The sequence below is a fragment of the Cyprinus carpio genome, chromosome B5 (genome assembly GCF_018340385.1).
Source record: "Cyprinus carpio isolate SPL01 chromosome B5, ASM1834038v1, whole genome shotgun sequence".
NCBI classification, from domain to species: domain Eukaryota; kingdom Metazoa; phylum Chordata; class Actinopteri; order Cypriniformes; family Cyprinidae; genus Cyprinus; species Cyprinus carpio.
The window spans coordinates 20,201,987-20,215,751 of NC_056601.1; the positions used below are offsets into that span (position 1 = coordinate 20,201,987).

The 13,765-nt window shown below is 36.1% G+C and overlaps 1 protein-coding gene across 1 annotated transcript in view; it reads left to right on the forward strand.

Annotated features, from left to right (window-relative positions):
• Nucleotides 1-51: 51 nt before the first annotated feature.
• The window catches only part of LOC109086531 (ubiquitin carboxyl-terminal hydrolase 2-like), a 39,326-nt gene continuing 25,612 nt past the window's right edge, over nt 52-13,765 (forward strand). The window contains exons 1-2 of the mRNA XM_042724826.1: nt 52-228; nt 1,676-2,240. Of these exons, the coding sequence (XP_042580760.1) occupies nt 1,722-2,240 (519 nt within the window). The 5' untranslated portion in view covers nt 52-228; nt 1,676-1,721. The remainder of the gene's footprint in view (nt 229-1,675; nt 2,241-13,765) is intronic.

Genomic DNA, 13,765 nt, shown 5'->3' on the forward strand with positions numbered 1-13,765 from the left:
TATGGCGACCGCTTGGGAGGCGGTTCCTTTAATCCTGACTTGAGAAAAGCACAAATATCCGAGCAGGACTCTGTGCTGGTATGCTGCCACTCCAACCAACTGATCGAGTGCGTAATGCTGAGCCAGTGCCGTACGATTTTCTGCTGAATCTTGAAGTAGCGCGTGGTATTTAGAAAAATCCAGGAATATTTTGCTGGTCACTCGGGAGGATGAACTGGAATTCCGCTGGTAAGCATCTTAAAGGTTATTCTGGGGGAGGCTCTTGCGCAGGATTAAACGTGACATAATTTACCCTTATTAGCTAAGCTTCTATTACCGATCATAGCGTTTATGCAATTTAACGAGACCACCAGCCGTTTTCAGTGGCAGTTTTCCACAGTCAGCGTTAATGAGTGGGCAGTGAATGCAGTGTTTATAGTAACTGCTGTATCCTACAGTAACAGTCTCTGTTTGACTCACGCTCAGATTGCGTCCACTGCTTTAATAGGTAGCAGTGCATTAGTTAATTACTCAGAGCTTAGGCAATGCGCATTCCTCCATTCCTCTTCCCTCACTTCTTTACATCACTACAAACACTCTCTTCGTCATTACCATCGTCATCGTCGTCGTCATCATCATATTCTACTTCTATTTCATTTTTACCCTCATCTTCATTGTCATTATCATATTCATTCATTTTTTTCATAATTTTCTTCTTCGTCATTTTAATTGTCTTAACTGTCATTTTCTTTCAATTCCAAGTAAAAAAAAAAATTATGTTTTTAGACACCATGGTAATTAATTTTTTTTTACCTTAAGGTATCAATCTGATATCATCATTACCATCTGATACTATCTTTTTTGTTTGTTTGTTTTTCCAGTTTTTAAAGTAGCCTATTATTATATTTATAATTATGAAACTCTACAGTAAGTTTTAATATTATGGAAGGGTTAGGTTTTATGTCATGAAAGATTAGGGTTGGGTTCAGGGTTTAGAGTAGCTATAACCAACATACTGTTAGGTCTGCATTTGACTGTATTATTTATTGTATGTTGCAGCTGTTATTTCATACTTCATCGGCTGTGAAAGCAATGTAATTTTGCTTTACAAACTTTTTATACATAAACAAATAAATAAAATAAATGTACTTCAGATAATTATCCACCCAGCCATGTTTTTCTTTACAGGAGATGTAACAAATAGTAGCAGTGAGTAGTAACTAGACGTAGACCCTTCTCAAATTTTTGCTTGTGAAAATATCTTTTTTTTTTAAGTTTATTTATAGGAAGTGCCTTTGTTCAAGTTCTCACAGAGAAGTCGTGACTTCAGTCATTTCTAGAAGGCTGTGGTGGTCTTTGAAAGATCCTCTTCTTCTTCTGCATTTCTCTTTTTGTCCAACAAAACTCAACTAACTTTTCAATTATAGCACTCATCATCAACATTTTGAGTATCAGTGTACATTACCTGCTAGTAATTCTAGTTGACTGTTGTCCTACTTCCACACAACTGATCCTGTAAGATGAGACAAGTCACGTTTATTACGTTGTCTTTGTGTTTGCATGAGCAAGAGTTTCTGTTATATTCTAATACAGATTATTTGCTGAGACTGAAAATTTAACACGCAGTCTCTAATAAGTATTAGTCTCATGTGCTTCAGCTTTGTTTCTAGCAGACTTTATTTGTTTTTTGTTACAGTTTGGCTCTCTCTACCTTGGGGCTGATTTCGCTTCACATCTTGATCATGTCTCCAGTCTACTCACCCCCCAAATACACCACTGGCTCCACCCTCTTAAGTCCATACAGTTCCTATGACCCCTACGATCCCACGCTGGGATATATTGTCCGAGGTCAACCTCAGCTTTCCAGGTATGCTCCTTCCACCTCCCGCTACCTGAACCCCAGCCCTTGCCTCGCCCAAGGCGTCCTGTTCTTTCCCCAGGAGCCTGAACGTGGGCGAGCTACACCCCATTCAGAGCCCCACATCGGCCGCCGGAGTGAAAGCTACAGTAGGATGCAGGTTAAAGGTCAGATTCCCCGAATTAATGGGCCAAGGGGCCGGTCACCGTCAAGGACTGGATATAGCTGCACATCACCCCTGTCCAGGCAGCGCAGGTCGGTCAGTCAGTCAGACCTGATGCGGGAGCTGGCCACACTGGAGATCTGTGACCAAGGAGCAGTGGAGAGAGGAGTGTACACAGTCAAAGAGAGCACGATCAGAGGACGAACAGATTACTCAGGGCCTCTCTGCTGGAGCTCAGAGGTGAGTTTGATAATAGAGGTACTCAGAGGTACTTTGACAATAAATATGTTTAAAAAGAATTCTGAGAATCAGAATCTATCTGTATTCATTGTTAAGATGAGCCAAATGTTTTTTCTGCTTCTGTGGCCATGAGATTGTTGGTAAGCATTGTCAAAATTATAATATAAAAGTCTTTGACCCCATCCCCCCCCCCCCCCCCAAAAGGACTGACAAAAATCAAGGTTACAGAGCGGCGCTTACAACAGAAGTAAATTGAGACAATTTTTGTATTTTTCAGTAAAATGAAAGTGTTATTTAAACTGTAGAGCTGTTTTACATTTTACAGTCATTTCAAAATGTCAAATCAAACACATAACAGGTCATTTTTACATAATCCTGAAGACTGTAGTCAGATTTTTTTTAGATATGGAGCTAAACTCTAGTTTGTGGAGTTGCATTGTCTTGGCGACAAAATTGTAAGATTATACCGAGACTAGTAGTCCTGTAATACTCAGATTTATTCACTAGAGTGCGCCGCCTTCCTCTTTTAATTAAAGACACACAAACAAAATAAAAAAAAAAAAAGTGACGTGACATTCAGCCAAGTATGGTGACCCATACTCAGAATTCGTGCTCTGCATTTAACCCATCCGAAGTGCACACACACAGAGCAGTGAACACACACACACACTGTGAACACACACCCGGAGCAGTGGGCAGCCATTTTTATGCTGCGGCGCCCGGGGAGCAGTTGGGGGTTCGATGCCTTGCTCAAGGTGCACCTAAGTCATGGTATTGAAGGTGGAGAGAGAACTGTACATGCACTCCCCCCACCCACAATTCCTGCCGGCCGAGACTCGAACTCACAAACTGTATTTAGAGGGCCACAGAGCTTTGATAATAATCTAATAACAACAATAAAAAAAAAAAACAACAAATAAAGCTGTATTTATAGGGCCACAGAGCTTTGATAATAGGTTAAGATGAGATATATGATACACAAATATTATCCAAAAAAAAAAAAAACAACAACAAAAGAATCTATGCCTGCATTGTAGTACATTGCATTACATTACAACTGGTTTTGTGCAGTTGGCTGAGATAATTCATTTATGAGCTGACATTATGCCACATTGATTGCTAGTCGATTGCTCTCATAGTGTGCCAGAGGTCTGTACAGTGCTGAATATAATTACTTGTTCACAGTAGCAGCCCTGTATATCAGCACAATTTCATGTTGTTAGCTTGGACTTTGTCATTGTCAGGTCTATAGCGTATGATCAGCCAAAATCCAGGCGTTATAAAAATGTGCAGTACCAGGTGCAATTCTGCTCAGAACTCTGACTTAAGCTTATTTGTGTTCCCGTTCTCCTCCTGTCCTAACAGTGTGACATAACTAGATGCTTTGAAATTTAATCTCACCATTTATTATGCATTATTCAAACATCAGTAAAGATTACTGTGCCAGAATGCATGTTTTTGTTTTCCTTTCTCTTCTCCTTCATTCCACTCCCATGGTCTTGTGGTGCTGGGAGAGGCCATGAAAGAGATGAAGTGGTGTCTTTATGATCTGCCTTAACTCTAAAGATTTTATGCTTGGCATGTGTGTTTAGGTTACATAAGTCTCTACAATCAGGTTTAAAGATATTGCAAGTGCTGGAGTACTTGTACAGAGAGATAAGTAACAGTGTTTAGTGTTCAGTGTCATATTAAGTCCATTATAATGATGGATTATTTGCATTATCTTTATTTCATCATAGTTTACAACTTTTTGATTGTAAATGAGTTAATAAATTATTCTAAGATCACAGATGCAGTTCTGCATGCTCTCTTTCATACTCTGTATTTTGCAGATTTCACTGAAAAATCAGTGGAAAATGTGGTTACCTACTTCTAACTGATCTGGACTGTGTTTCCCAAAAGCATCATAAGACTAAGTGCATCGTAAACCCATTGCCACCAATGGAGCTGCGATCAGCTTAGGCTTACGATGCTTCTGGGAAACGCAGCCCTGATCCATACTACTTTCATTGATATAACATTACTTGATTTATTGCAGTCACTAGTCAGGTTTAGTCATATTAAATACATTTACTTGACTAAAGCCAGTTAATAAACCATATTGGCATCTTATAACTTTCATTACAGTTTTTTCAACTGCTTACACACTTTTTCAAAACTTTGCCAATTTTTTTCAAAACTTTACACACAATTCCAAGAATTGCACACACAGAATGCAAAATGCCTCACATCTCTTGCAAAATGAAGCACTGCATTCAAAATATCACAAACACATGTCAAAAGCAAACATTTGCAAACCCCTTTGCCATAATATTAATTCCTGTTAGATTTTTGTGTTACGTAGAGAATTGTGTTTTGTGTTTTGCAAAAAGTGTTTTATAAAATTGAAAACTGAGTCAAAGGCAGAGAATTAGTGTATGGTTTTGCAGATTTGGTGTGTAGTTCTGGTGTTTGAGTGTCAGGTTTTAGAAATCGTGTAACAAGTAAAGATTTTGTGTGTAAGCAGTAGAAAAAAAACTAAGTAATATAAAGTTAATATACTCTGCTTGAACTCAAAATACTTGTACATAGGGCATTGATTGCACATGATCACACAAAGAAAGACACACAAAACACCATGAGGGTAACACACATGACACTAAAATAATACCATAAAAATTAACTGAATAACATCAAATGTAACACAAAACACCCTAATGTAGATTACCGGTTACAAAAATAAGAAATAAGACCAAAACTATTCCTATAGTTATTATAATGGTTTGTCATGTGTCACACAATGGCTTCTGAGAATGTCCTTTTAGTGTTTTTATAATAAACAATTTGGTAATTCATAATTTTTACTTGCTAAAACCATAAATCTGAAAGTATTTTACAGTAAAATTACACATAATGTGATATTAAACCATTTACAAATATAATATATATTTATATATATATAATATATGACACATTAAACCAATTAAAAGGTTTTTAGTGTAACCTTTTCTGATTTTTTTCTGTAAAAAGTACTGTACAGTGTAGATGTTACCACATAAAGTACATTTTTAAAGGGACAGTTTACCCCAGAATGATAGTTCTATAATAATTTACTCACCTTCATGCTGTTCCAAACCTGTATGGCTTTTGTGGAACACAAAAAAACATATTTAAAAAAATATATATTGATTGATTGATATAATAAAAGTCAGTGTAGTCCAGTGTTGTTCAATTGAAACATGTTTGGATGAACTATCGCTTTTTGCACAAAAAGTTTCACAAACAAACAGTATTACACAACAGTTTACTGATGTTTCAAAAAATGCCAAATCTAGAACCATAAGACCTTCATCATAAGCATTCACACAAACAAATCTCTGACTATTAAAGAAAAACACTTATGTTAGGGAGATGGAATATTTGTTTAGCTATTTGTACTGTATGGCTTGAAAGTCATGTCACTGAGCTGCTGATGTGATTCATTTCTAATTTTGTTCTTGATGCATAGTTTCTGAAGAAAATGTAGTCAGACTTCAATTAAGGGTTTGCACTATGACATCAGGAGAAAGGTGGAGTGCAAGAGAGAAAGGGAGTGAGTGCTTAAGTAGATCATAGTTAAATAATTGGGAGAGTCTCATACTGATGCAACTCCTTTTTACTCGCCCACATCAATTCAAAGCATGTGGTAGGTTCAGGATATAAGTATTTGTACACACACATCACATGCACAGACAGAAGATAAATTCCTATACAAACCATGAAACTCTCAACAATACATCTGTGGTGTGTGGTGTCAAATTGCATGAGAACATATCTTCTGTCCTGCATTCCAAATCCCTCTGTCACATACGAATCACCTCCTGGGATCTGTGCCGATCTCTCACCATGACAACCAAACATGTCTGCACAAGTCACCAGAATGAGTTGACTCTTCTTGTGAGCTTAATAAAAGCTGTTAGTAGTATACCAGAGAATATTAAGTTGCCTGGGCGTTGCTATGTGAATAAAGTTTGCAGATTCTTGCGTGGCAGAAACAATGATCTTTGTCCTGTCTAAGATCCACTAGTTGATCTCTAGATTGAAACCTGTCAAGAACAGATAATACCTGGGCCATGTTTCAATGCAAGATCAAAAGAAAGAAATAGGAATTATATTACACAAAAATAACATAACGCCTGTATTTAGAATCATTAAGTGCTTAAATGTCATAAAAATGATGTCACAATGTAAACAATATTAATGGTCTTCAAAAGGCTTGGCTTATGTACACACACTACTGTTCAAAATGGGATCAGTTTTTTTATTTTTTATTCAGCAATAACGCATTAAACTGATCAAAAGCGACAGCAAAAACCTTTTGTTGATACAAAAAATATATTCCAAATAAATGCTGAATTCTTTTTAATTTAATATTTATCAAAAAGAAAAAAATATCATGGTTTCCAAAAAACATATTAAACAGCAGAACCATTTTTAACATTGATAATAATAAGAAATGTTTCCTGAACAGCAAATCAGCATGTTAGAATGATTTCTGAAGGATCATGTGACACTGAAGACTGGAGTAATGATGTTGCAAATTCAGCTTTGCCATCACAGGACTAAATTATATTTTAGAATATATCAAAATAGAAAACAGTCATAATAATATTTAACAACTATATATATAATGCAGGCTTGGTGTGCATAAGAGATTTCATTCATAGACATTTTTTAAAATCTTAATCTCAATCTCAATATGAACTCAAACATTTTCATTAAATCCCAATTTTAATGTTTATTTTATTGCTGCAGCTCTGTATGTGAACAACTGTCTTATTTGTGACTTTTTTTTATAATTTTCCATTTTAGGAGGAACATTTGAGACAGATTAGATACATAAAATATTACCGAGAGTTCCATTACTGTATGTCTCCCGAGCTCTGTGGAAAGCTATTAAATTTTCCTTTGGGTATTTCTGCTATTAATGAACGGCTCTAGACTAGACTGTTTTACTGCCTTTGATGTTTAATGGAAATGTACTGAATTTCGCAGAAAGCTTGTTGCACAGAACTCATGTTGAACAAAAGTCAGTGAAAGTCACTGACCCATTACTTCCTCTACATTTTTTTTAACCTACAGAAATTTACTATACTTATAAGTTTTATTTTCCAAAATGTGACAACTGGAAGCTTATTACAACAATTATGATTGCCTCAGCTCTCTGTGGCATTAAGTTGGCTCCATTATTAGCAGAGCAGAGGTCATATTATAAGTAAAGGTTTTGTCAGAAGGATTTTAGTAATGAATGACTAAAATTTTGCACATTTACAATTTGGAGGACTGTAAAGCAGTAAAGATCATGCTTATTACTCATGGCCCAGATAAGATGCTTTATTGCCAGACCGATCAACTTCGTACTTTCATCTAAATTAGTGTCAAAGGCCATTTGGCTTATTTTGGCCCGCAGTAAGAGCAGGTCTGGGGCCAGCTGTGTACTTGGCCTGGTATGAGCCATTTGAAGTGACAGCGCGAGACTTCCCCTGATAAATTCCAGAGACAATATGACTTCATATAGGCTGCACAAGCCGAGGGGAAGCCATGGCTTCAATCACGCAGGCTTCCTACAAATTAAGCCCTACTTAAAGTTCTACAAAATGCCACATTAAATGCCCATAATTAGATTTGATGATCATGTGCATCTCCATGCTTGAGAATTCTTCACCACATGACTTTATAGGCATATAATTAGGCTTCAAATTCAGTGTAAAATGTAAACCGATTACCATTTGGGTTAAACCTTAGCAAGATGTCTTCAGGGGAATCAGAAGAGTCAGTGCTGTCAGATTCATGTCATTTTACAATCACACAAATACAATGCAAGATTGTGTTTCCTGTCTAAGCTTTGATTGGCTCAGCCGAAGGGATGTGAAGAGGCAATCTGGAGATCCTGAGATCCTGTGATGAGGAGTTCATACTCACTCACCCACATTCCACACGATGTAATGGCTCTCTGTACTCTCTGGCCTGCGCTATAGAACATACATGCCAGATTCCTGACATGCCATGTATCTGGATGACTCTAGTTAAGAGCATGTGTGCATACAGTTCTGCATTTTTGTTGATTTGCTCATCTGGTTGCATATGTTGAGCAACAAGTCAGTTCCATTTGTTGATCAGTCATACCTGAAAATATATGTAAAGGCCTGAATAGAACTGTACCCTTATATGATTCAAAGTACAATGTTAGAAGAGTCACTGTCATTTCTATAAAGTAAAAAAAAAGTAAAAAAAAAAAACATTGTTCACTGGGCCACATTTCTAGGGATACACCAAATATTGGTATTTTATATGTTATCGGCCAGTATTAGAGTTTTTTTTTTCATACTCTCTATACTGTATATCAGATGATATTGGATTTTTAAAGAGGTCATGACATACCCTATTTATTATTTCAATATGTTCCTTGAGGTTCACTTATAACATTAGTAAAAAACAATTTAGACATCAAATCTTTTTTGAAAATGATTATGATTTTCAACCCAAATTCTGAGCCTCTGGTTTTAGTGTTGCACCTCCTTCATGACTTGTCAGCAAACTGCAGTGTTATGTTATGATTGGCTAACATCACTGCAAAAAGCATCAACACCCCCCTCTATTGCATAAGAGTTGACGTTTTGAAATAATAATATATAAATATTAAATGGCAGACAAATCATTGTGGAATTGCTTCCTCACACTTTGCGATATGGCTGCTGTCAGATCCAATACAGCCTGCACTACTTCATTCAGCCTGCACTACATCATCAAGAAAAGTTTCTTTGCAAATGATTATAAAACTACAATGAAATGTTCAGAACAAACATAATCCTCCAGAGTTATCCAGGGTTTCACATATAAAGAATTCCAGCCTTTAGGTGATTAACTAATCACCCAGAACACCCTAGCATCTTGACAATGCTTAAGAAAATATAAACTCACCCAACCCAAGCTCATTATGGCACTGTATCGGGTGAGCCATCAAGCAAGTTTTCTATGTCAGAAAAGCCATTCATATGAAGCTGGTTTTGTGATGCAGCTGTCAAAATTGTATAGGATTCACAAATCATGTGTTTGAAGTCATAACAGTATTGTGGACAAAACCACACAAAAATAAGTCTATTAATTAATTTATAATATGCCCTGTTATCGTAAAGAAAAGGAGAAATGTGTGAAAAGAAAGTTGTTGGTGTTTTAGTACCACTAGTGTTTATTTATAGCTTGAAACTGCAATGAATAGTATATATAGGTACGTTTTTGGAGTTAATTACAAACAGTGGATTACAAAATTGCTCGCATCTTGGCCTTTCCATGATGAAGAACATTTCATATAAAAAAAAAAAAAAAATATATATATATATATATATATATATATATATATATATATATATATATAGATATAGATATAGATATAGATATATATAATCAACACATTTTACAATGCATATTTTAAATCTGTTCCGAAGAATTCTCCACTTTTTCTCTCACAGTTCTTGCAGAAATGTAAAGAGTGCAGATTCTGTGTGAACTTTGTAATATATTAGGCAATACAACTTTGGTGATTCTCTGCATACTATCTGCTCTTAAGTCACTTGTTATCTTTTGACGTCTATCATATCATATCATTTCATGGGAGAAACACCCTTGAAATATGACCCTCTAAACTGATGATTTCGTGAAAGATAGGTATGCATGTATCCACCTCCAGGCCACACTTAGTGCACAGTAAGGTGCTTTAGTTTGCCATTGCATAGGGCTCTACCTTCCCAGAGGTAACAAACACCTAATGGCACAGGATTAATTAGCCCCCTTGAGTAAACACTTCCGTTGAGTCAGCACACAAGTGGCTTAAGGATTGAGGGAGTATTTTGTATGTCAGTGTGTATTTTTCTATGAAAAAACAGCTGATATCTGTAAGGTCCACACGATTTAGCCCAATGGAGGTATCCAATGGTGGATGTAGGTTACCTGCGTGTTCGGTCTTTTCGGCGCACAAAGTTATTTAATTTAAGTTAAACTCTAATCTGACTCCATTTTATTATCTAATCTGACTTCATTTATTATGACCTCAAATTTAGATTGTCAAATGAATTGGTTGTTCGGCCATTTATAATTATTATTATTCTGACATTCGATTATTCTTTTTAACTCTTTACTTTATATTTACTTGTTCATTAGGAATCTATGTCGCTCAGAGTGCCTCACGTCGGCAGTTTTATGTGGGCACCACGAGTTTTGAGCGTTGTGTATGTGTGTGCGCGCACGCACGCGTGTGTTTGTGTGTGAGAGAGAGAGAGAGAGATAGGGTCACACAGTGGAGTCAGCTGTCTTAACCGTCCGTGGCTTGTGTACTGCAAACACATAGGAGCTTCATCACTGTGTCTGTCACACGACTCTGTTCCCCTTTAAGCCTTGAACTGATGGTAAAACTGAAGACATTATTAACTGTCTTTACATTTATTTTGAAAGATGAAGCTCGCAATTATGGAAAGGGGCATTACATGATGAGTGCTTGCGGTGTTTGGCCAATCACAATGCACTGGGTCAGTTGGCCAATCAGAGCAGACTGCGCTTGTCAGAAGGAGGGACTTTGTATAAAAAAAAACCATAGAGAGAGGCGGGGCATAGAGGACCTACAATAATGTACAGTTTTTGAAAAATAATGTGTTTTTTGAACATTAAAGCATGTCAACATATTCTGTTACACCAAATACACAAAATAATGATCTTTAAAAAGCATCATATGACCCCTTTAATAGGTCGCCCATGCTTACCATTCTTTAAATAGTAGTTCTGTTTAGCCCCCTACAGTTACCCATGTACAACTTTAATTAAAGCTGAGACAATAACCAGTGGTTATGACCAGTATTATGACTAGACCCCCATAGTTAATGCAACTGAGTACAATTAAACTAAAGTCAAGCAGTTAGTCAGAAATCTAGAATCTCACCTGATGTGCTCCATGCTCCATCTAACTTGAGATCTAGTATGCACTTAACCCTGGACACAGATTTGCAGAAACATACAGTACGCCTTCTCTTAATCTACTTGAGAAAATAATTTCAGTGTAAGTCAGAATTCAAATGTAACAATTTATTATCAAACAGGTAAATATGTATTACGCCAATTACATCAAATCATATCAATACAAAACATCACTTTCTCAAAGATAAATCTAAGAGTAAAAAATGCATACCTGACCTTAGAAATAAAATATTAAGTATAGAAAAAAAAAACACCACACTACAGGCTTTCTGGCTACAGAATCGCCCTGATCTTCTTGTAAGATTTCCTTACTAGTACTCAGTTCAAGACCAACATCCCCCGAAATGGAGACAGGAACTAACAATTGGAATTTGTATTGATCGAGTTCACACCTTTTGGGACAAAAGGTAATTTTGCATGAAAAGCAGTGAGCAAAATATCTCTAAACTCTTAGGATCTGTATTACCTTTTAGTTTACTTCTTGTAAGAATGAGACCATTGTACCAGATGCACAGAGACAATTCAAATGATACCAAACATGACTGTAAATATCACCTGCATTCATGTAGAACATTATATTATACTTTTGAGCATTCTGAGTGAGCTGAATGAAAGGAAGGATGGGTGAGGGGAAGGAAGAAGATGAGAAGGAACTAATGCATACTGTAAGTGAGAGAGATGCTTTTTCACATTTTTCTCAGTGAGATGTGGAAACAGATGTCTGTATTTGAATACACTTTGAGTGTATTGTCCGTCTCAGAAGATCAAAATATCTTTGTAATAATGATTGACTTAGGGCATGATGGCTTTTTTTTTATTAGGGAAATTTCTGATTGCCTGCTTTATTTGTAATGAATATATACAGACCTGGATTTTCTAGGAACCTCAGACTTGGTTATGCAACAAACATGCCAACTAAGCCATCTCAGATTGCTCTGATAACATCAACATTTGACCTGTCACCAACCTATTGTCTCTGCCACAAACAGCTGTGTCTCTGTTATCATTTCAGATTAATGATGTGACTAATTTGCCCCTATTTTCAGGCTTCACAGGTAACAGTACTCATGCCTATAGGGCAGATTCAGGAAAAGTCACTGACTAGAAATCATGATTTAACTAAGATTACATGGGATATAGAATGGACTGTGTTTTTACTTATACTCTCAGCACACACTGCGGTTGACATGGTGATGATATAATGTCCAGAGGGAACTAGAGGAAACATCAGAGACATGGGAAAGAAAAGCAGCAACAAGAGCCGTTGCTAGAGTTACTTTAGAACACAGTTGTGCACTCATGTGCTTCTTTTGCTTGTAAGCCTTTGAGTCTTTTTAAGTTTTTGGGCTTTAAGTCTATTTGCGTTCCCATAGCAGATACAAGGGTACACAATTTTTCTGGCTGTCTCAGTGTCCACTGTCCCACATATACTCACCATTCTCTGTAATTCCTCTTATAACTCCAGCTGTCACTGAAAAACCTTTGATCCTCATGAAAACAGTGTTTGAATACAATGTGAAAAGTCATCCACACAGTCATATCTCAGTTAAAGGGGAAATATGCCTTTTCTACATATAAGAATATACAGTATAGTACATAAATATAGTTTTAAAATATTAACCAGCCAGTTACAATGCTTTTTTTGGGAAAACAGACAAAGCTTGATAACAGACCCAAACAAATCAATTTGAAAAAAAAAAAAAAAAAAACCTATGCAGACTCATATGCAAAATTGGGTTGTCTATTACTCAGCAATCATCTACACATCTCCAGCCCTTTGTATATTTATTGTACAGTTTGGCTTTTTTAATAAATACAACACCATTTTTTTCCAGCTCCATTCACACATTTTACCACTTTTTTTTTTAATCAATTCTAGAAAATTCTGCAAATATTTTTATTCTGAAAATCAACAAAGAAAATGCCTCACAGTAAAGCCCACAGATTCTGCCCAGGCATGTGTCACGCCCTCTTTATATAACTAATAACTATCGGCTTTGTGGCTAAAAATAACAAAGAAGGTATAACAATAAACTTTCTGTTTAAAGCTCAAAACTATTCTAGTAAATCCTCTGACTATTACACACTTCTCACATGATACTGTTTATATTCTACAAGATAGCAGAACCGGCACATTATTTTTAAAACACACTGAACCTGTTTAAATGCAAACATATACTATATTAATGGGAATATATTGGTGATTCTTTGAATTCCTGATGAATGCATTATGTAAGCACATTACCCAATCTCAATACATCAGGATTGCACATGTTTGTTGCAGAGAAGGCAATGCTGGAGTGCATTGCGATGGGCTTGTGAAAAACCAATTTAAGATTGCTGATAATGCAAGTGAAATGATTATAAATAAATATCAAAGATATTTCATTCCACACTGAAAATTATACTTATAAATACTTCAGTGTAAGTGCAATTGGCTTATTTTATGTAATATTAGTGTCCCATGTATTTTTATACTCATTAGAGTATCACACAGATGAAATTTGAGACTTGAAATATATTGTGACTCAAATCTCCCATGC